Raw genomic sequence first — 20,294 nt, forward strand, 5'->3', positions numbered from 1 at the left:
CAGCGGTGTTGGGAGCATTGTGCCCGTTCACGGCCGTATGCTTAAGCTGCCGTGAAACATCCAGATTGTGACCGTTCTGTCTGATGATTGTGATTTGAGGCAAGAGGTAGGGAGGATGGACAGGGATGAACGTACGTGGTCACCGTGAAAGTCGCGATCTGTGAGCGCTGAAGGCTGAGCGAACACCGCCATCTGTGTCAGAGATGTGCTCACTTTGTTGGCGGTATCCAAGCGTTACTGGAACGGCTTTCCAGGAATCGGTCCGCTCGCAGAGATATGTGAGCTGAGAGGCGAGAACAAGGCTGGAATATGTCGCGGTTGGACGCGACTGCCGGCTGGCGCTTAAGGGCCATGAGCGCATGTTACATTGGGCGCTTATTCTATATCAGCCTCACGCGCTCTGTTAGAGTACTATCCCGCAAAAGTATCCTCTTTGAGACCCGATTCTCTTTAGGCACAGTAAACGGACATCTCAGAATGCTTAGGGCTCGGATCGCTCCATTTTATTCGAATTCAACCTTACTTTAGGCTACGAGTGCATACTATGTACCAAGTATGACCTATTATAATATTGATATCTGAATCAAAGCGCGTCGAGACCAATCCTGCCAAAACAGGTCATGAGATGTAGAAATAATACCCTGCGCTCCTGTCACGCCATGGAGATCGTCTACTTACAACTTGAGTAAGGAGTGCCGCGCCTCAGACGCGTCTTGGTCCCGTGATCGGCACAACGGACGCGTAGACGCGTAGACGCTCGTACCGTATCGCCTGCTGTGGCTCTGGGCCGCCTAATCGATCAATTCCATCCTTCTCACTACTTCGCGTACTATCAACTTAAGGAACCAGCAGCAAGCAATGTACCTCACATACGGTACTAACTCCGACGACCGTAGTCGCAGTTGAACGTCTAACCATGTCCGAGATGAGCACGTCAAATCAAACATGCCCGACGAACGGGGGCGAAGACAAAGACCCGAACGCGCCACTGGGAATCTGGAGCCTACCGAGGAGCTACAAGTGCGATGACCTTCTCACGGGTGTGGTACACCTGAGAACAGAAACAGTAACGGCAGCAACGCCACCCCAGGTCAGTGGATGCAGCCATGTCACCGTTACACGATCTGTTCTCACCCATTGCAATCCAGTCGACCGGGACCGAAGAAGACATCTTTGGGACACGCCTACGTGCAATCCAGGACGCACTTGCTGTCGTATCAGACGACCGGCCTTCGCCACTGGAGGCCCTTGATGAGATGGGCAAGCTCGAGCTTGAAGTTCCCGAGCAGATCGTCATGATGGAGGTAAATTTCGACCGGATGGTATTCGCATTGGAGGTGAGCTACCAGCGGGTTGTCGCGTAGCAAGAAGTTGACCGAGAGCCTAACACGACAGACGTTCGACGGCAAGGACACCTTTTCAAAGCTTCCCGCACACTACCGCGCAGACTCCGGTGGTACAGCGAGTACGACGAGTCTAGAAAGCATCCCAGGATGGGATAGCCAACAGCCGACCGTGCGACTGGTCAAACGGTCTGGTCACCCGAGTGCGTCCCCAACGTCGGCATCGGAAGCCAGCGGGTCCTCGCTGTGAATTATCGACAGCCTCATTGAGCGGGACAGCGTACGGCGTAGGGTATGTCTTCGTGAGCACGTCTGTCATGTAGTAGGCACTGACGGCGACATCCTGAGTATCCGCTGAGAGCGGTGTGCATTGGGAGGAGAGAGGCGGGAGTGAGGGATAATGCAAGCACTGTTTAGATCATAGATTAGAAGGAGAGCGCGGGTGTGACATGGACGACGTACAATGCTGTATTATCAGGGAGTTACTGCCGCATTCTTTGTTGCTATGCCACGGGCTCTTCGAATCGAGCGTGAGCGTGTCGCTACCAGTAGGTCCAGGAAGCCTCTCAATACTTCATACACATGCATAAAATTACCCATTATCGCGGTGCAAGAAGAGATTTCTCGACGCACATTTGACGCATTTTCCCAATCTTTCCGCTGCCACAGACGCATTCAATGCACGTGACCAGTAAACCGGATTTAAGCGCCCACACGCTACCACGCGAACCGTGTTGAAGCGACATTCTGCTCTTCTACACGCACAATCGTCCTCTCATCGTCCATCATACTGCAGAAAGTAGAATCACAGCACCTTTTCTGCGTCGGTAACAGCTCTGCAGTACTTCGGATCCACTGCTCGCGTCCTGCATCGCACCATTATCGCTGTCCTTGTCTAGTCGCCGATTCGTTTCGAGTGAGCCTTGCTCTAGCATCTTCGCGCCATTGCTGATCATACGATCGCACAACGCTGCTAGGATGATCGCAAGTAACGGACTATACTTTGCAAGCCCAGAGCAAAACATCTGGGACATCAACCTACCGAACAACTGGGCCCTGCGCCAGCCTGACTACCCATCGACGCACCAGGGCCAGGCTCCTTACAGCGAGTACGCAGACTGGAGATCGAACAATTTAACGGCAGCAATTCCACGCCAGGTCAGTGACATGGATATAGAGCCATTACGTTGTTCGATCTCACCTGGTGCTGTCAACCAGCCAACCATGCCTAAGCATGTCATCTGCAGCGGCGATCTTAAGCCTTCTGGAGGACCGTTCCCTGGTGGTGGAAATGATTGGAATGCCTATGATCGTCCGGAGGGACATAGCGGGGTAAGCTCGTCGGGCGATGCAAGATCGTTGCATCGGTACTTACTGATGGCACATCGATAATAGGTCAGCGCAGATGGGGGTCCCATAGCCCGGCGCGCCTGGTTCGATGTCCAGTGCGGCTGGGTCGATGACGAGATTGAGGACACGTCGACTACGCTCGATGAAGCGGAGTTCCTCCTTGAACGCACCCTACGGAGGCCTGAGGGAAGCAGGCGGCAGATCGACAGTCTCTTGGAGAGCTCCGGGGGCACCCAGAGCTACTATACGATCGATACCCTCCCACCGCACTTTGACTGTTGTGCAAACGCGCGCGCGAGGGCCTGGAAGAAAGTCCTGATTGCCCTTGGTAGGCACCAGGACAAGGCGACCAGGCCGGCGACTATTCGTCGTGGGTTTTAGGCGGTGGCTGGAATCTTGACGACGGCACGTCTTCAGTTTACGAATCCCTATAACATCCTGGCTGATGCATTCTATCTGTGCAGCTGCTACCAATCCTCGTGCTCGAGTCAATCAGCACTGGCAGTCAGTCGTGTAACAGGTGGAGCAAATGCGAGCCTATGAGGTGGAAGGATGGTCAGCACGGTACTCGAATAATGTACATGAATGTAGTATAGAAGCCTCTCACCATGTTTTCCCTTGAATCCAATATCTGACGCACGTAACATCATGCTCACTGTTCGTCCATGGGCAACCAGCCCTCGAGGCAAAGACGACAGTTAGCAGTGCATTATCTGGGCTGTGCGACGAGCAGAGTCGTGTCTACGTTCTAAAATCAGCAAGTCACTATGCACACTTTAGCGGATCTGAATATATATCCCATTGTATACGCCATACACCCATCGCTGGGTAATGCAGGCCGGATGTGCAGACGCGTCGTGATCCCGTGACCAGTTCTGCGCGTGTAAGCGCTGGTGCGGCACCAACCCATCCACGCTCGCGACAAACGTTCTCATCCCCTGCGCCCACCATCCACGCTCATCACCCTGTACCAAGCCAGGGAAACACGTCCCACGCACTTTCTCCCAAGAAACATCGGTCTTTGCCAGCGTCCTGTGACTCCATACGCAGTGAAGTCGCGGTTAGGGACAATGACTGGAAGGTGGCCACTCTGGTGCGACGACTATCCTCTAGGCTGCCGTCGCCGCTTTGTCGCTGATCATGCCATCACAGCACGTCATCTTCCATGGTGGCACGGAATGGACTGTACTGTCGGCGTATGGACCAGAACATCTGGAGAACAGATACACCAAGCAATTGGCACGTACCACCAACGCGCTCTTGCATGACGACCAGCGGAAGCGTTTTTATTCAGGCAATGTACCTGAGACCAGACAATATTTCGGCGAATATTCCGTGCCATGTGAGTGACACAGACATTGAGCCATAACACGACCTGATCTCACCTTTCATTCATAAGCAACCACATACGGAGACGGGATTAGCCTATGGGGGGTGAGTAATCGAGAGATAAATCCTAGGACCAAATGCGAGGGAAACAATACTCACTAGCGGTATTTCGATAGGGGCGTAGCGGATGCAAAATTGCATCCGCGGCCACAGGGCCGATTAAAGGATTATCGGGCAGTTGCGCGTGGAACGACGGTCAATAAACCGGAGACTTCCATGGAAAGCTCCCCACGGAGGGCCACGTACGTGTCGATCGAGGACGAGATCCTCCAGACGTCGGCCGGTGTCGGCGGAGCGGATTATGTATATGGGCGTGCATTCCAGAGGGCTGTGGGATCTGGGCGTCCTGCGCCGCACCGACACACAGACTCTGAGAGTACCGAGAGTACCGCGAGCCTCGAGATTGTCCAGGAAGGGAGCGAAGATGTAGCCCGTCCGCGTACGAAGACATGGACCGACTTCTCGCGACTCTCGATAAACGTCACAACAGAGGGTGGAAGCCAGCGTCTGCTAGACCTGCGAGTACCTCTGTAACCACTGCACTTCTAAAAGGTACGTCAGTTACCATACCTGCAAATCAATTCAAACTCACGTACGTTTGCGATTTGACTTGCTCTGGTACAAGACCCGGCGGCCTGCTTCGCAGGGAAGCTAGTCTCCGTTGCCGACCATAACAGGGAAGCAGGGTCGTCTCCGGCGCGGCGCGTGGCACAATGCAAAACCGAAGCGAAAGAAGAATCAACCATAATAAACCGAGATGTCGTTTGTAGAATTGTGTAATGCTGTAATATAGGGAGCTAGTATCGCGCTGTTCTTGATTCCCGCTCGGAAGCACACGACCAGAACCATGTAACGCCGGCCGGACGTCAAAGCTACACGGTAGCTGCGCTCGAAAACCGTGCACTGAAAGCCTAGAGCATCATTTCCTTCAGTTGACCGAGAGAGCCAATCAGATAATACTGACTATGCGTCCCACTCGACAAGATGAGGCGGGCGCAGGCAGGCGCGACGCGTCGTGATCCCGTGATCACCGCGTCGAGCGTGGCTATCGCGTAGACGCCCACAAGTACAAGTCGATGCGTTCCATTTGCGTCCGTTCATGTCGCTGCTTCCATATCGCGAACCGCCAGCAAGGGATTGTTTTGAAAGGCTCTGCGCTACCTCTTCCTAAAAGTGAGTTTACACCCTCAGAAGCCTATACCTAGTGCAGCATTCCGACGTACGTTCATTGTGGCGTAGGTGCGCGACCTCGCGTTCGTGTTGCCCTCGCTCCAGAGCTCACTTCACAACTCATCAACAGACGGTTTTTTGATGGTTGTCTCTTTGTGACGTTTCACTGACCGTAAGTGTAATCTCGTCGCGCATCTGCAAGCCATACAGTCGGAGGATCAACGTGCGATTGTAAGTCAGCGCTGCAGTGGTCACGGAAATGCTATTGAGCTGACCTGTACTCAGAACACGTAGCTCTATCGCACGAGAAGCGAACTCTGCGCATATAAACGGCCAATGGGTAGGCCGCTCTCCGTTGGCGATCAAACTAGCCACTCGGGAGGCCGAATCGTTGATTGTGCCAAGCAACTGCAGCTACTGCACTGCACATCTCGGTAAGCCTACAATGCGTGGTATAGAAACAGAGACTAACCGGGGCATAAGGAAGCAGCGATACTGTGCGCGTTGAATGATGTCGCGAGCGGTTGCCTACTCGTTAATCATGATGCAAGTCGGCGACCACTTCAAGAAGTCATGGGGACGACGCTACCATGGCCTGCTGGATGGCCGTGTAGACAACTAGGCGGACCTCGGTAAGCAAGACGGTCTGCAAGGGCCCGATGTGACGCGATAACTCGAACTGCAGCGTCGAGACCACGGGACGCAGAAACTGGAAACCTGTCTCTCGTTCTCCGAGAGAACACTGCAGTCCAAGCAACAGATCAGGTAATGCATATTGTTGGACGCCTGGTGCACGCACGTACCCCTGTCATCCCTCGCTCGCATCCGCCTTCATCCTCTCATCTCTCGGCCATCGGGTTACTTGACAAGACTGGAGAGGCAAAATAGCCAACGTATCAGGGCCCGATGTGGACGGCGTGCACTACAAGCGACCATACGCCCAACGAGTCTGTTGCTACTCGTTCGCTGGGAACCGGCGGCGGGGTGGGCGTCCGCGGGAAACTGGACAAAACAGGAGCGGAAAATTCAGCGCGAGCAAGTGACCAATATTTTCAGTGCGAGGAAGACAAGTTCAGGAAATTCCGAGAGTAGACTCCACGCTGCTGGGCACCTCTACTTGGAGGCGACCTTGGGGGGAATGAGGTCTGCAAGCGAAGGCCGTAGACGCCCGAAAAGGACGCGTGTCGCGTGACCAAGACGCGTCGGTGGCGCGCCCCGAAAATTTGCCCGCGTCGATTCGAGGACAACCTAAACGTTCGGTCGAGACCCCCGGACCCAGAAGACACACAAACCATCCATCGATGAAGAGCAGGGTAGTACAATTACCGTCAAATTTACGCGTCTCTTTCAAGAACATTGAGCAATACCGCGTACAGAAGGGTCTATGCAGTCATGGGGTAGTGGTAACCTGGGTCGTTGCCACACAGTGACTCGACCCGCCCCGAGTTCGATTCTCGGTGGCTGCATCGTGTTAAAGTTTCACTTTCCTTCCTTTTTCCTCGAGCTCTTCCTCAAGGCCCCTTGGTACTTAGAACACGTATCCGGGTATGACTATATGGCCGCAACATACTCACTTAGATGCACGATTATGTAGGTGGTATCTCAGGATACGTCCTGATTCATTGAACAACATATATATCTGCACTCAATCTGCACTGCACTTAAGTCTGGATGCAGTGTCATTCAGCTGTTGAGGGCACGCTTGGGGCACGCTAGCGCGCTGCTTGACGTGATGCGTCTCATCTCCGTCACGGTCCGGCGTCCAACCCGGACGCCTTCCGCTGTCATCGCAAGCTATGACACCGCGTCGATCGCGCGTGCTGCGTGGCTAAATGGACCCCCCCTTCTCCTCCTTCTCCTCTACTTTCGGCCCACCGCGCTGGATACGCCTTGTCACCCAGTCCGCTGCGCGGGACTTCAGCCTCAGTCACGGTGGTCTCCCAAGGTACATAGGACGCAGGCACATACTTACTAATACAAGCGCACTGCACGACACCACGATGTCCCCGTTCCATGCGCGTGCATCAAATCAGTACGACATCGATCGACAGAGCTCTGATGGCAAATGTCAGTGTCAACTTGAACGTCATGGCATCCAGATTTTTGAAACGCTATCAGCTGTCTGCAGACTGTTGTCAGCAACTTTCGTGCGCCCCGCTTATGGGCTCTTGACAGCGCGCCGATCATAGGCAGCTAACCTTTCTAGGAAAGCGAAAGGTCAGATCACAGATCTGCGACGCTCGCAGGGATAATGGCTACAGTTACAGACATGGCAGGAATTAACAGTCACGAAAATCACAAACTTATCGATACCAGGAAACCCGCCCCGCGAGAATGTGGCTCCCGCGCTAAACAGCTGAGGCGCGACTGATTACTGGCCGTTGAGAAAACATTCATTGTCAAATTGTATTACCAGGCAACTTCGTATAGAGGTACAATGTGAGATAATCAGTTTAACGAGACGTTGCATGAGACGAGGAGGCATCAGGCGAAGATGACTGGAGGGTGTAAGTGGACACGAGAACCTGAATACGTTATCGCTGCCTGGAAAGAGGGCGGTGGGTAGTAGTGCGATACAGGAATGTCCGTAGGAGTGATTGTTCCCAGGTACGTCTGCTGAAACTCTGGCACGGTATTCTCTACCAGCTCGTTCGTGTACGCCCACTTAGTGTACAGCCGGAACGCCTTCCCAGGCCCTACTCACCCCGCACGACCCGCGCGCTGGTTGGCCGACGCGCACGAACAGGGCACGACGACGAGTGAGGACATGCCCGTGCGTGGGTTGTACGATTTCTTGACGAAGCCTGGGTCGATGACGAACACGACGCCGTCGATCGTGATGGACGTCTCGGCGATGTTCGTCGCAAGCACGACCTTGCGTGCACCCTCGGGCGTCGGCTCGAAGATGTTGGCCTGCATGTCGCTCAGCAGGTTCGCGTAGATGGGGCAGACGATGAGCTCAGCGATCTTGTTCCCTAGAGCGCGAGAAGTTTCCTGCAAGTTCTCCTGTGCAGCCTCGATCTCGTCCTGTCTGGTGAATAATACGAGGATGTCGCCGCGAGGTTGTGTAGTGTGGATCTGGAAGACTGTCGTGATGGCTGCGTGCAAGTAATTCGCCTCTGGAATTCGCCTCTGGCTGCGGGGTGTAGTGAATGTCGACTGTATATCGTCGGCCGGGTACTGAAGGCAGACCTTAGTCACGACCTGACGGAAAGGATCAATGGAACACACACCATCGAAAACAGGTGCTTTGTCGAAGTACCCGCTGAACTTCGCAGCATCCATAGTCGCGCTTGATATCAACAAGCGTAGTTCTAGCCTAAACCTAGCAATATGTATTGCGTTCTTCGTCAGCACCTGCGAAACGTGAGCAACGAGTCATACGACGCACCTTGACAAGAGCAAAGAGGATGTCCGTACTCAGCATGCACTCTTGCGACTCGTCAATGATCAGCACAGAGTAACCCGCCAGATACGGCTCCATCAAGAACTCGCGCAGTGGCATGCCGTCGAGCACCGTATCATTACTCGTGCAGTCTTCGAACCGGGCAGAGTGCCCGACCTTGTATCCTACCTTCGTCCCCGTCTCCTCCGAGTCAGGCGATCGACTTTCAGGCCGTATGCGGTGGAAATACTGAGGGAGCTGTGTGGTCTTACCTAACCCAGTTTTGGCGACGACAATAAGGACCTGGTGCTCCTTGATCGCTTGCAATAGCTCTTCTTGGTACGAGCACATCGGGGAAACTTTCACCTGCCTTGAACGTACTGTGCTTTGTCTGTGCAGTCTCCCACTAGTCGATGTCAGTCGTGATCATCCTTTGGTTTGGCCCCCTCGTACCGTTGGTAAAGTTCACCCTCTTTCCGCTTTTTGTCAATCTTGGCTTGCTCCGTGATGTAATCCTTTTGGTAGCATGTAGCCCTCATGCTTGTCGTCTGGAGGTGGAGTCGGCCCAGTGGAAGGTCTGCGGTAACTACATTGACGTGCCGCGCAGACAACGTTCACGCACTGTTGCAGAACAAGTACGTGATGCAGTGTCCCGCAGACCCGAGCCAAGAGTGCAAGGCAGTGAGATGTGAGTTGTGGATGAGCTAGAGATGGAGGTCGCCACTGACAGGTGAGTAGCAGTCACGCCCTCGCGCGGGCGCGTAAGCGCCGGGCGGTGGCGCGCAACTGCAGCAATATTATTCAACTCCTCGCAGGAGAGCGCATTGCCGAAGATGTTTCTGTACGCAGAATGTCTGTTTTATATGCAAAGAACGTACCCTCCAAATTTTATTGCTTAATCGCTGGAGCTGAGAGCAGGATGTGGGCTAAGGCCACAGACTCACTTGTCACGCTCCGTGACACCCAGTCACTTCACTCGGATTACAGACTTACACTGCGAGGCTGGTCCATGCCTCAGCTTCTACATTATCAATTCTGCGGTGTACAGCGCGAGGTAATTTGGATTGCAACTAGTACAGACCGCACTGCTACACTGACATGTATGGATATCTATTCCGGTGCACTAGCTATTCGTAACCTGATACAAATGTCTCGTACAGTTCCTTGTCCCATAGATCATTCAGCCAGAAGTGGGTCGGCACCTCGAGTGCAGTGAATTCCGTGACTGTATCGAGCATAATCTGGCCATGAGCAGGTGCAATATCGACAGGCCGCACTACATTTGTCAACGGGATGACCTCGCCTGCGCGCTGGGCAACCCCTCCTGCATCTGCATACAGTCGTCGTCGCAGCTTGTACATCTCAATCCCAGCAGCCTTGCAGGGATGCCCGTGTTCGTTTAGGTCGTTGAAGGCGAAATCTTGAATGTACACTAGTGGCACCTGCAGGTGTGGAGGTAACTTGATGTTGCCTTTGCGAGGAACCGGTTCGAACACGACGCGGACTTGAGCAATGAGGGATCCTAGAGATTCAATTTGCAATTGTACGAACAATAAAAATGATTTACTCACCATCCTCCCGCAATTCTCCATTCGCCTTCACGCTATCAATGAGGACTGCGTCACACATCCCGTAACGGTACGTCTCGTTTGGTGGTACTGCACGCAGTGTCTCGGGATCCAGGCGAACGGCGTCGTCATAAATGGACAACACCTGGATCCTGTATGTGTCCCACACACGCACTTCATCAAATCCTGCTCCATGGGAATGGTTCGACCAATGGTCGTCTCCGCATCGGCTGTCCAGGTCGAAGCCTCGGACGTAGTCAACGAGAGCGGCGTGGAAGTCAGGAAGCTGATAAATCCGTGCTATCTCGTCGACTCTGTATGTTGCGGTCGGCTTCTTGGTGAGATGAAAAGCAACGTTCGAGTCTTCTGGTCTGAGGGACCCTGTGGCGAAGAGATTGCGCGATAGTCGTGGACCGCGAATGCTGCGCTCAGCGCCAGGCAACGAGTTAGCTACCCAGGTACGCGCTGCACCAACAGCCGACGCATCATTGAATTCGACGTCGTTCATACCAGCTTCGCTAGTAGGGTGTAGGTTATGGAGGTCTATGCCATGCGTTGTGAAAAGGGAGTAGAGTTCGAATAGACGTAGCTTCTCCAGGCGGTCTAGGTGACGTGCACACTGCGTCCCGAAATCGCTCCGTCGATGATTCGTAAACATCGCAAACGGTTTCTTGGCTTCGGTACGGATGAGGTGCTCAATCGCGTCACAGCTCCACTGGGGGAGTGCACCATGCGAGAGGATAGCAGGTACCCAGGTGGATAACAGCTCGAGTTTCGGGATGTGCCAGTGATCTAACGAACCGCGCCCACCAGCATCCATGATCGCGTGTTTGTTCTCGTGAAAGGTGCGTAGGAGAGTCGTCATTCGCGCCAGGGAAGTGGGTGTATGTCGGGGACTTTGAGCTATGAGGAGGAACTCCATGAGCGATCGTATTGCAAGCATGAATCCAGGTGAGACAGCGCCTGCAATAGCGACAACGGTTGTCCGCATGATCTCTCGGTACATACGTCCCGTCATCTGCTTCACCTCAGAGACTCGTCGCAGACCAGCATACCCAATCCGCTTGTGTCGCGCATTGAAGCGGCGATCAAGTTCTTGGGAACCGACGTGGATCTGGCATGCCTTGTGGACGTGATCCCAGAAGAACTTGAAGTCCGAGTGAAGGATGTCGGGTTGACACAGGAAATGGGGGTCAGTAAGGGGATAATCGCGCCACCAAGGTTTGTGAACGCCATTGAGGCCGACCTTGCCACACTCACGCAAGAAGTCGTGAAGTTTCCAGGGATCGACCTTCTGCGAAACTTGATGGATGAGGTCGAGCGTGTGCGCTTTTGTCCGTGGTGGATGCTGGTGACCTTCACCAAAGGATGCCGTGGTGGCGAGAGTGACGGGGGAGACGGAGGCAGCAACTGCAGCCATGGATAGCTGCTCGGGAAGATCGCCCGAAAATGCCACAATTGGGGGAAAGACCAAACGTACGTTGCCGTACCCGTCAGCCATTTCCTTCCCGTCCCTCATAGCGTCCTTGAGCGAGCGCGTGATGATGTCCATGGCCTCATGGAGCACACGATTGGCGAGGACACTGTTGTAGTCCCGATGCACATCGAACTTCGCCACGGGTAGGTACGCGATGCATATCCACGCGTTATTGGAGAGCTTGGAACGCATTGCGCTAGGGATGGCTGCCAGGGTCATGAGGAGGGGGTGCATCTCGATGTCGCCAGTACCGTTCGTCACTTCAATCTTGTCGCCCCCAAATTGTATGGGAAGGACTGTCGCACCGCGTGGAAGCTTGTTCTATAGGAGATGGTCGAATGTCCCGACCGTCAATCTTGTCAGTGAGTTGACTGGCTGTGCTAGCCGCGGCGGTGGCGTACCTGCAAATTCCATGCCTGACAAGCGGTATTGAAATCGGTTATGACTCGCTGGCCATAGGCCGTGTGTATGCCGTATGGTTCGGGAGCGCAGAACGGAGCGAATATTGGGAGTCCGTACAGATACTCCAGACATTCGAGCCCATCTCGGTATATTAGCAGTGGATTGCCATTGCGTGGGGCTGGGTTGTATCCCTCCAGAGTAATCTCAGCTGTACGCCATACTGGGCCGGACGGGAGCTCCTCAATCCAGGAACGTAGGGTATGGCACGTTTGAAACGACGGCGGATGGCGGCGAACCTGGATCGATGTTAGAAAATATGACCTTGTATGGAGTAGCAATATGGCATACCCATTTCAACTTCAGGAATTCATCAATTTGCGTGGACGTTAGTCGTTCGTTCAACCACCGCGCCAATTCGACCTCCACAAGGTCAAGAAAAGGATAGGCTGGATTGCCAGTGGTGCGACGTTTCTGAGCGTGTTTATCATTCTCAAAAGCATCAAACACCGTTGGGAGTGTCTCGCCCTCAAACCGGTGGGCACATTGGGGGTGTCGATCACTTGTGTCGCCTTCGCCAGACTTGCATGCTAGTTCCTGTGTTGCCGAAGATGGATGTGTGAAGCTGATGTGCGTAACGAGAGAGTCATAGGAAGGAAAATGAGACCCGCAGTCTGCACATAGAATGTCAAATCCGTTGCTGTAGGGATTTTTGTGCAGACTAGCATCCATCGTCTTGATCGCGTCAAGGACTCGAGGTAAACAGGACTTAGAGAGTAAACGACATGATCTGTCACGTGATCTGCAGGCAGTGACCGACTCTCAGGCTCCGTGAACGAGAACAGCCTCTTGCCGCCATCCTTCGCCCATCCTCATTTCTCTCATATGGCGTCCTCACAGCAAGTCCAAGCTCAGCAACAGGCTAAGCCGGGTCTGCCATCTTACAGGACAGAGTCCCCTGGCAGTCCGAATATGGACCGTCACCACCGCCGGCGTGCGGATGACTACCGAAGGCTCGTGCATGACCAGAAGATTGCCAGGATCCGGTACAGTCCCTACCCCACGACACCTTCCACGGCGAAGTATGTCGACACAATTGGCTCGACAAGTATCTTAGAAGGCGTTGCTCGGAACTTTCCTTTGGCTCTAGCACCTCAGGTATGGACGTTCAATACTGTGACGTCGGGATTTTTCTGACCGCTATGCTTAAGGCTGAGCCCATCCAACCAAGCATACTCGCTGATCTCCCCGACGATGCACTTGCCCACATGATCAAGGCAAAGCGGATGTCGCGCAAGGCCCGCGTCAAGGAGCGGGACACTATGGAAGTGCAGATCAGCGAGAAGGAACAACAGATCCTCTTGCTTCGGTCGCTCATCCAGTCCCATGATCACTGCATCCAACTTGTCGATACCCACATCTCCCAGCTCGAGTCCCACGCGCAGCATCGCGAAATCAGCATCGATACATTCTTGCACAGCGAGGGAAGCTCGCCGGACGAAGGTCGCAACTCGTCGGATGGCGGCGATGATAGCAACGAGGACGAGGAGGATGACGAGGAAGATGGTGATGAGGACGACAGTGACGAGGAGGACGATGGCGACGAGAACAACGCTGACGAGGGCATCGGCAATACGAGCGGCGAGAGCTTCGGCCTAGCGAGCTCGGACACCGCCGTCTCAATGACCAGGGCTGTCAAGGTGTAAGGTACGTCATCAACTAGTACTCTGTTCACAGCTTGAACTGAACGTCAGATGTAGCTTGCCTGAGAACCTGGACTGACTTGGACATGTTCCAGAGTCCCGAGATCGGTGGCTGCAGCCTGAGTATGTCTCCAAGTCTGTATCTTTACTATCTACCGATACCTGCCTCTTCGTCCATTGCTCCTTTTTATCGCGTCGATTGTTGTATGAATTTCGAGCATGTATTAGTACTTCGTACACCAGATATAGGTCACATTGTTCCCATCGGGTTAATTTGAGATCGTGTGTGCTGCTCTAACTGCGACAACGACCAACGATTAACCCGGCCAGCCCAATCAGTAAGTCATCCGCCTGAGTGCCTTGCTCAACGAGACACATAAGTGTCTTCATGTCTTCATAGTGAGCCACCGCGGGCAAGGAAATCAGGCCGGCTCACAGAACCTTGGTCGAGGAAGGGCTGCGGTAAGGCCCGCACAGCCAAAGGTGCGTTCAATGAGACAGCGCAAGGTGAGATCGTACTGATCGTTGACTGCTAGAATGTGCGCGAATATCGTGCCGCAGACCTCAATCCGTCTGCAATGCCACAAGGCTCGCAGATCGACATCAGGTCAGAACAACCGTCTGTATCAGCGGCATTCGTGACTCACAGCGATTGGACACAACACGAGGTACGTTCTACAAGTGATTTGGTAATGCAGATGGTCACTACATGACGTCTATCCTAGGATTACACTGAAGATGGCCATCACTACGCTTTCCCGGAGCCCGAGACTCAGGACTCCGCTCAGGTGTTCAATCAGCAGCCTGAGTCGTACAATCCGCTTGCATCTGAGTCTTACCAGACCAGTATGCCGTCATACTACACACACGAGATGGATCCAGGAGCTGGTGCCAGCGCTAGTCAGTACTACATCGGTGATGGACAGTCCTCTTCAGTGCAGGTCTACGGTACGTACATCCATGCTGTAGGTCTCATTATATTTGATCGGATCTGTTACTACAGGGGGTGGGATCCAGTCTGTGCAGACCGGTGTATTTGAGGCTCAGCAGGCCTCGGGAAGTTCTCAAGCGTCCACTGGCACGTCCTTTCAAGTTCAAGACGCCCCGCATCCCGGCGGGCCGTATAGTATTCCCTACCCGGTGCCTGGATCTGTGACAGTGCGTCCTGATCAGCCTGAGGGTTTTACGACTGTGGGCCTGTCAAACATTGGCCCAGAGCGTTACCCGCTCAGAGCTTCTGCGGGCAGCGGCCCGCCGAGTACTAGTATCATGGCGCAGCCCTATCCAGCTCCTTCCACTATGTCTGGAAACGTCAGCGGCATTCCAGGTATGCGCAGCCGTCAGTCGTCATCATCGTCACTGCGCCCCTTTCGTCCTATCCCGCCAGAACTTCTAGGAGGGGCACCGCGTGTTGTGCAGACAAGACCGCTCAGTTCAAATATCGTGCTGACGCATCGGGAGCGGTCACGGCCTACCCGTGTACCATCAACAAGTAAGTCTTTATTTTGACAGTTCACTCTATGTTTGTTAACCAGTACTCACTGTTTCATGGAGGCTCACATGGTCCTCCGGCTGAGTGGGAGGCCATGTATAGTGGCTTGATGCAGAGTCTTCAAGCAGCACCAGCCCAGCCGATGTTGCAGGACCTTAGTTCAGAGGACATAAAGGCTTGCCATCTGGCATACTCGCAGGCTGCGAAGCGTCTGCTCGAGGAGTACATAGCACTCACTATTCCATTCCCAGACTCTACGCAGGTCAGCAACAAGATATCTGCTGTGCTTGCTCAGCTGCATGCGCAAGAGCTGGACAAAGCAACTATAGGACCTGACAAGAAACGGTTTTCTGCATGGAATAACTCGAAACTGATCAAAGCGGTGAGTCATCATTGTTTATTAATGGTGGCTGACCTCATATCACATCTTTTGGTAGGGTAAAGAAGTCATTGCAACTTTACGCGGCCAGTTCAAACAAGCTGCAATCACACTTCTCCCCGTCCTCGTTCCTGGCCTACGACATTACAATATCGACTTCGATGCGAGCGAGGATACCTATGCGATTGACACTGCACAACTGGACGATGTTGCGAAGCAACTCCGCGATGACCGGGCACATTTTGTAGGCAAGCTCCTGTCATCTTCTGTGAAGGAAACAGAGCTCCTGCATATCATGGACACACAGGTGCGAAATTCACTGATATAGCTCAACATTTACTGAATATACATTCAAGGGTGGCACAGTAATTGGGGCTTTCGAGAAGGACAACCTCGTCCAACATATTCTCGATTCAGTCGTCTTTCAGCGCCCTGGTGGACTGTATTCCACCCACCGACATCTCTTTAGCAACGGCACCCCAGATGCATTGATTGCTCTTGCTGGCACTGCAGCGATTGCCAGTCTGGAGGAGTTCGAAGGCCTAGGTAGTCGCAAGAGCCGGGACTTTACTCGGGAAGCATACCGCCCACGGAGTCAGACTCTCATGGCGTTCATTCGGGATCTCAAGGCTTCCGATGAGCACAATTCGCGTTTCGAACGCCTGGGTCTCAATATTGTTCGGTATGGCAGGTATGTGTGACCTTCAAATTGGACTTTACACATACTGATTGCACTAAATAATCGTAATTTGACTCAGTGGGTGGGGGCAAGGGCTTGTGGATGAAGACGCTTGAGCACTGATTTGGTTTGGGTCGAGAAATTGAGACAAGAAGGTTCGATGTGATGCATTGTGTACGAATATCTCGGGGATTTGGATCCAATCATAACGAGTGTGCGGTGACGAGTGCGATGTAATTGACTGACTAATTGGGCGATTATCTCGTACATGAATATTTCCACGGTTAGCCACAAGCCGGCCGCAAGCCGACCGCGGATAATTACACTCGCATTTTCAGAATATTACGATTGCCATCAATCCCGCCGCCTCGAGAGCCCTCGTAACCCGGTCCAATAGAACGCCGAGCCGCCCGCACCCTTAAGATCGATCATTCCCGACGGATATTTGCAATTCGTCGACTTTTCAGATGCGGGTGGCCTGTTTTTGCGCTGATGCTCCTCTCCTTTGACAGCTGTTTGACAGCTTTACGACAGCGGTTCAGAGGCTCGCTCGAGTTGGCCATGCGCTGCACTGCAGCCTGCGTGCTTGGGACGTCGCCAAGCGGCCACCATAGGCCACCATAGGCCACCATGGGCTGGCGGGCGCGCGTAGAAGGCGCTGGGAATAAGGATAAAAAGGGCCCCCTTCGCTGCTCTGGTTCCCCAGCTCACTTCTCTTTCTCGGGCTCAACTTCACAAACGGGTACTGGCTGGTGAGTATTCGCCGATCCTCGTATTTCTTACCTCGTTCATTGATCGCTTCGCTCTGCAGCCTTGTTTGTTTTATTTTACGACTCTTCGACCTCGTTCTTTACGCCCCACGCCGTCCATCACTGCAGATAACAGCCATACATCATGCGCTTCGGAACAGCCGTCTCTTTGCTTTGCGCTGTCGCGTCGATGACGCCGCTCGCGTTCGCCGCGCCAGTCGCTTCCGACTCGTACGTGCCTTTCCGTATGGTGCTCGCTCAACCCGGGTCTGACCTTGTTTTCGTAGGACTGGCAGCTTCGAGGCCCGTGCCTTCGACGCTGAGGTCGCTGACCTCGTCGCTCGCTCCGACTTCGACGAGGCGACGAGCCTTCTCGCCCGGGCGGTCGCGGACGTGCTCAGTGCGCGGACCGATCCTCCCAACTACCACAAGCACGACCCGAACAACGGCAAGAAGCCCAAGTACTCGGAGAAGGACCCCAACGGCCCACCCAAGTACCGTCAGAAGGATCCGCACAAGAAGCCTCAGCCGCCTAAGCCCAAGCCGGGTCCCTCGCGCCCGCGCGACCTTGCGGCGCTCGAGGATGCGCTGTTCACGCGCACCGACCCGCCCAACTACCACAAGCACGACCCGAACAACGGCAAGAAGCCCAAGTACTCGGAGAAGGACCCTAACGGCCCACCCAAGTACCGCCAGAAGGATCCGCACAAGAAGCCCCAGCCGCCTAAGCCCAAGCCGGGCCCCTCGCGTCCGCGCGACCTGGCGGAGGTAGACGGCCTGTGGGAGCGGGAGTTCGACGACGAGCTTTGGGCGCGGGAGGACCTTGAGGAGATGTGGGCGCGCGAGGTCGAGGATGCTGGCGTGTTTGCGCGCACCGACCCACCCAACTACCACAAGCACGACCCGAACAACGGCAAGAAGCCCAAGTACTCGGAGAAGGACCCTAACGGCCCGCCCAAGTACCGCCAGAAGGACCCGCACAAGAAGCCTCAGCCGCCTAAGCCCAAGCCGGGCCCCTCGCGCCCGCGCGAGCTGCTCGACTCCTGGTGGTGAGCGGTCCGATGGAGGGGTTGTTTAGGAATTGTATGGCACCCATTGTATCCTTGACGTGGATTCCAGTAACGAGACTTGATCAGTTGTGAACTCCATTTCCTGTGTGAGCTTTGAAACGCTTGTGATGCTAGAAGGCTGCTCGAAGGTATCGTAAGTGCTCTTACTATAGTCTGCAGCTGTATGCGCGAGCATTCAAGCTTGTGAGGATAACCCCGTGCCGACTGGAAGGCTGTAAGTACTGGAGTTTATCTAGTACGTATTACAGAAAGCACCGACGTGCATCGACAATCCAACTTGAAGCGGCGGCGTGGCCCGTCCCCTGGCCTGCACCATTTATCACATTCTAGCCACACGCAAGTTGGGCATCCCGACCTCTATATACGCCGCGGTGGTTCATAGCCCTCACCCGTCTTTTTGCGGTTCTAAGCGAGCAAGGGTAGCCCCGCCATCGTTGGCGGTACTTCAACTTCAAGTTGGGGTAGCAGAGCTACGCGAGCTGAGGCACCCACAGCGCCTCTAACTATCGAGGCGGGGGCGGGTTCTCAGCGATGTGGCATAGTCAAGTACGGTTGTTTACATTGACTCTGATCGAGCCATTCCGACGCTTGAGTTTGATAGTCCCCGATGGATCAGTCCTACTAGAGATCGAGTCGTTAATACAATGCAGATCGACCTCTGACATGCATCTATCCTTCTATTAATCTATACCATTGCTCAACAGCGTCACGCTACCTGAAAGCCGCTGTAAGTAAGTGCTTTAAATCCCAAAAGCATCTCGCCTCTGCAGTGACGAGCGTGGATCGTCGTCATCTATCTGGTCGAAGCTGTAGATAAAGCTTAGCTCGGCGCCTGGCACGCGCAGGAGAGGCCGGTTCTTACTAGGAGAACACGGGCTGCAGTTTGTCAGGATCCATCTCGGGGAAGTGCGTTGTGATAGCCTTCATGAGAATCTCGAATACGACCTACAGAACTCACGTCAATCTCCTCATTCATAATCACGGTACGAAGGAGGCTCCACGCACCTTGTACCCGTTCTCGGTCAAATGCAGCCCATCTGACAAATACTCCGCCAGCCGCTCCTCCTTCTCATCCGCCCTCTCCCAGATCGCCGTCCACACATCCACGACATGCACTCCAAGCTCACCCGCGACCTCCCTTACCGCCTCCGCATACGCCTTCGTCACGTCGAACTTGCGATCGAGCATGCGCGGGGGCACCTTCGCCGCCTGGCGCCGCGCCCACATGGTCTCGCTCATGGGCGGGGGCGTAAGCAGCAACACACGCGCCTCGGGGGAGTAGCGCGGCGAGTCCGGGGACGTCACGGTGCGCACGAGCGTGCGCAGGTTTGCGCGGTACTTGTCGAGCGGGACATGCTGCCGCGTCGGGAGCTGGGCGGCATCATTCGCACCGAGCCATATCGTGAGCAGGCGGATGTTGGGGAGGTTCGTGCGCTCGTTCTTCTTTGCGAAGCACTAGTACGTGTGGGCGTGAGCTTGGTGACTCGGAAGGTAAGCAGGAGGAAGGAACGCGTCACTTGTTCGAGCACGGGGATGATCCATTCCGTGTTGTACCCGGACATGCCGCGGTTGATCACGTCCAGCTTCCTGTTGTACACGTCTGCACGCGCATGCTCGTGAGAGAATGCGCGAGACGCGGTCGACGCGGAGGACCACTTACATGCGAGTTGTTGCGCGAACCCGTGCGGCTCCCATCCACCTTGGGTGATCGAGTCGCCCAAGAGCATGATCATGTCCTGCACGGTGGCTGCCATGTCTCGGATACCGTCTCGTAGGGGAGAATCAAAATCGACGACCGTCGATGTTGATGGTCGAGGGGAGAGGAGTCAGTTAGCCTGTCACTTGTAGTACTAGCTTCTGTCGCAAACCGTACGGGAAGTCTGGTGATGGAGGCGAGCTCAGCATTATTTCGGCTGAAGCGTGCTCACTCATTGTAGGTGGGCTGGGTGATGGAAAAACTTGTACTGTGACTGTAACTTACCGAATGTAACTTCAAGAGGTACTTATGCGTTGCCAGGATCCGGACCAAATCCGGACTGCAGTCGGCTCGCTGGCCTCCGCTCCGGCGGCGATCGATCGGCGCTCGGCCGCCGCCGCGCCCTGTCGAGACCTCCGAGAAAGAGGGTGCGGTTCGCGAGCCT

At 54.4% G+C, this 20,294-nt stretch overlaps 7 protein-coding genes and 1 non-coding gene across 8 annotated transcripts; 5 read left to right on the forward strand and 3 right to left on the reverse strand.

Annotated features, from left to right (window-relative positions):
• Nucleotides 1-1,980: 1,980 nt before the first annotated feature.
• On the forward strand, nucleotides 1,981-3,076 carry C8Q71DRAFT_753503 (uncharacterized protein; the record flags this gene model as incomplete). Its single annotated transcript, XM_047923434.1, has 3 exons — nucleotides 1,981-2,501; nucleotides 2,562-2,675; nucleotides 2,739-3,076. Exons 1-3 carry the CDS (start codon nucleotides 2,322-2,324, stop codon nucleotides 3,072-3,074), a joined length of 630 nt encoding a protein of 209 aa, XP_047779635.1. The 5' UTR covers nucleotides 1,981-2,321.
• A 757-nt stretch (nucleotides 3,077-3,833) lies between these two features.
• Nucleotides 3,834-4,616, forward strand: C8Q71DRAFT_722939 (uncharacterized protein; the record flags this gene model as incomplete). Its single annotated transcript, XM_047921558.1, has 3 exons — nucleotides 3,834-4,035; nucleotides 4,093-4,127; nucleotides 4,185-4,616. 3 exons carry the CDS (start codon nucleotides 3,834-3,836, stop codon nucleotides 4,614-4,616), a joined length of 669 nt encoding a protein of 222 aa, XP_047779636.1.
• Nucleotides 4,617-6,638: 2,022 nt separating this feature from the next.
• C8Q71DRAFT_t58 lies at nucleotides 6,639-6,718 on the forward strand. The gene has a single exon. It is a non-coding gene; the product is annotated as a tRNA-Gly (tRNA).
• A 752-nt stretch (nucleotides 6,719-7,470) lies between these two features.
• Nucleotides 7,471-8,757, reverse strand: C8Q71DRAFT_796158 (pre-mRNA-splicing factor ATP-dependent RNA helicase PRP16; the record flags this gene model as incomplete). The annotated part of the gene is made up of 4 exons (XM_047925656.1): nucleotides 7,471-7,600; nucleotides 8,020-8,371; nucleotides 8,486-8,609; nucleotides 8,644-8,757. The coding sequence occupies 4 exons, from the start codon at nucleotides 8,755-8,757 to the stop codon at nucleotides 7,471-7,473; spliced, it is 720 nt and encodes a 239-aa protein (XP_047779637.1).
• Nucleotides 8,758-9,764: 1,007 nt separating this feature from the next.
• On the reverse strand, nucleotides 9,765-12,813 carry C8Q71DRAFT_705953 (uncharacterized protein; the record flags this gene model as incomplete). Its single annotated transcript, XM_047920478.1, has 4 exons — nucleotides 9,765-10,141; nucleotides 10,209-12,003; nucleotides 12,084-12,380; nucleotides 12,433-12,813. 4 exons carry the CDS (start codon nucleotides 12,811-12,813, stop codon nucleotides 9,765-9,767), a joined length of 2,850 nt encoding a protein of 949 aa, XP_047779638.1.
• Nucleotides 12,814-12,966: 153 nt separating this feature from the next.
• C8Q71DRAFT_722942 (uncharacterized protein) lies at nucleotides 12,967-16,450 on the forward strand (the record flags this gene model as incomplete). Its single annotated transcript, XM_047921559.1, has 12 exons — nucleotides 12,967-13,163; nucleotides 13,232-13,781; nucleotides 13,880-13,907; nucleotides 14,185-14,267; nucleotides 14,321-14,452; nucleotides 14,510-14,732; nucleotides 14,788-15,111; nucleotides 15,172-15,276; nucleotides 15,339-15,658; nucleotides 15,714-15,962; nucleotides 16,012-16,346; nucleotides 16,414-16,450. 12 exons carry the CDS (start codon nucleotides 12,967-12,969, stop codon nucleotides 16,448-16,450), a joined length of 2,583 nt encoding a protein of 860 aa, XP_047779639.1.
• Nucleotides 16,451-16,982: 532 nt separating this feature from the next.
• On the forward strand, nucleotides 16,983-18,231 carry C8Q71DRAFT_753524 (uncharacterized protein; the record flags this gene model as incomplete). Its single annotated transcript, XM_047923435.1, has 4 exons — nucleotides 16,983-17,086; nucleotides 17,146-17,314; nucleotides 17,371-17,613; nucleotides 18,071-18,231. Coding segments are annotated over exons 2-4 (395 nt in total), but the record flags the coding sequence as incomplete, so codon positions are not given.
• Nucleotides 18,232-18,689: 458 nt separating this feature from the next.
• C8Q71DRAFT_753530 (SGNH hydrolase-type esterase domain-containing protein) lies at nucleotides 18,690-20,184 on the reverse strand. The gene is made up of 6 exons (XM_047923436.1): nucleotides 20,135-20,184; nucleotides 19,814-20,033; nucleotides 19,671-19,753; nucleotides 19,159-19,608; nucleotides 19,016-19,098; nucleotides 18,690-18,960 (listed from the first exon to the last, which is right to left on the reverse strand). Exons 2-6 carry the CDS (start codon nucleotides 19,905-19,907, stop codon nucleotides 18,894-18,896), a joined length of 777 nt encoding a protein of 258 aa, XP_047779641.1. The 5' UTR covers nucleotides 19,908-20,033; nucleotides 20,135-20,184; the 3' UTR covers nucleotides 18,690-18,893.
• Nucleotides 20,185-20,294: the final 110 nt, after the last annotated feature.

Source organism: Rhodofomes roseus (genome assembly GCF_022264815.1).
Source record: "Rhodofomes roseus strain CIRM-BRFM 1785 chromosome Unknown C8Q71scaffold_8, whole genome shotgun sequence".
NCBI lineage: Eukaryota > Fungi > Basidiomycota > Agaricomycetes > Polyporales > Fomitopsidaceae > Rhodofomes > Rhodofomes roseus.